The 1609-nt window shown below is 52.3% G+C and overlaps 1 protein-coding gene across 1 annotated transcript in view; it reads right to left on the bottom strand.

Moving 5' to 3' along the window:
- Positions 1–1210, bottom strand: part of SPTBN4 (spectrin beta, non-erythrocytic 4) — a 78084-nt gene extending 76874 nt beyond the window's left edge. Inside the window, 1 exon segment of the mRNA XM_015407649.1 lies at positions 1048–1210. Within this exon segment, the coding sequence (XP_015263135.1) occupies positions 1048–1210 (163 nt within the window).
- Positions 1211–1609: the final 399 nt, after the last annotated feature.

Below are 1609 nucleotides of genomic sequence, written 5' to 3' on the forward strand. Positions count from 1 at the left end.
CAAAGCAGCACCCCTGCTGTGCTAAGCATGTGGCCGGCTGGGCTTCACCCAGAAAAGGCCCGCCTGGCTCCCTGAACTCCCGCCGGCCAGGATCGAGGCCTGGCAAGGGCACGGCCGGACACCGGAGCATCCAGCGTGAAGCCCCCACGGAATCAGAGACCTTCTCTCCCAGGTCCCATTTCTCCTGTTTCTGCTTCTAGTCTGAGATTTGGCACCACCCCACCACATTTACTCAGGGCCGAGCAGGAAGAAGAAGGAGGAGGGAACCTTTACCTTTACTTTTTACTACATTAACATCATAGCAACAGCTACGGTCCTGGCCCCTTGGCCTTCGACATCTAGCCTGCGCCGCCTGAGCGTTAGGAAGATCGGGAGCGAAATGATGGAGAGACGTTTTGTGTACACTCTCAATGTACGCCATCCCATAACAACTAATTTATTATGCAGCCCTTTATAAATGATGACGGTTTATGACTGAATTGTTTTTGCGTGATTTTATGTTATTTTAATTGTTTGTTTTAACCAGTGTAAGTCACCCTGAGCCTGCTGTAAGGCGTGGAGGGCGGGGTACAAACCTAATAAAATACACAAATAAAATAAATAAGGCCTGGAGATCTCCTGGAATCAGGACTGATCTCCAGGCAAGAGATCAGTATCCAGGCTTGCAACTACCAGGGCCTTTTCAGTGGCGGCTGGCTCCAATTCCAAATCTCCAGGAATTTCCGGGGCAGGAACTGGCAACTGTGACCATACCCCTTGGCCGCACATGGGATATGCCTGTGACCAATATGCTCTCACTAAGTTGTGAGCAAAGATTCTACTTTGTGAGCGACGGGCATTACAGTTGTGAGCGAGCGATTTGGCTACTGCGTAAACTGATTTGCTCTGGAGCCCTCCTTCCCAAGCGAAGGCAGAAATGTGTGAGCCAGAGGCTAGAAAACTGTGAGCTGGCTCACACTAACTCACCTCAGAGGGAACACTGCCTGTGACCCCCCACACACACACACACATTGCCTGTGATTCCACACATACACACTCCCGACATACCAGCCAACGCCTTGATCCGTGAGCATTCAAAGAGCTTGGCCGTGGCCGTGGCCTCGTCCCAAGGCCGGTGGTGATGGTCCGTGGTCTCCCACCGTGGGTTGTTGTTCTGCGGCTGCTGCTGCACCTCCATATTGTCCAGCTTTGCCGGGGTGACGTTCGCCATCTTCCCTTCATAGGAGGGTCTTCAGCAAGGGGTTCCTTTCCATCCACTGGGCTCTGGGTTCGAGAAAGCACAACATGAATGAATCCAATGCTTGGACGACAAAGCTTCAAACCAGGGCCAGAGGAGACTCCTGGAACACACACAAGAATGCACGTTAAGCTGCCTTATATTGAACTGGACTTTGGATCCACCAAGGTCATTGTTGTTTACTGTGGCTGGCAGTGGCTCTCCAGGGTCTCAGCCGGAGGACTTTCACATCACCGACTACCTGGCCTTTTAAACTGAGGATGTCAGGGATTGAACCTGGGACCTTCCGCATGACAGGCTGCAGTGTTGAAAAAGCTCCGTGTGTATCACAGGAGCTCTCAAAGGCCAGCCACCATCATGGATGAGGCAGGC

This window comes from Gekko japonicus, unplaced genomic scaffold, assembly GCF_001447785.1.
Source record: "Gekko japonicus isolate JY-2015 unplaced genomic scaffold, Gekko_japonicus_V1.1 scaffold1471, whole genome shotgun sequence".
In the NCBI taxonomy this organism is placed as follows: Eukaryota; Metazoa; Chordata; class Lepidosauria; order Squamata; family Gekkonidae; genus Gekko; species Gekko japonicus.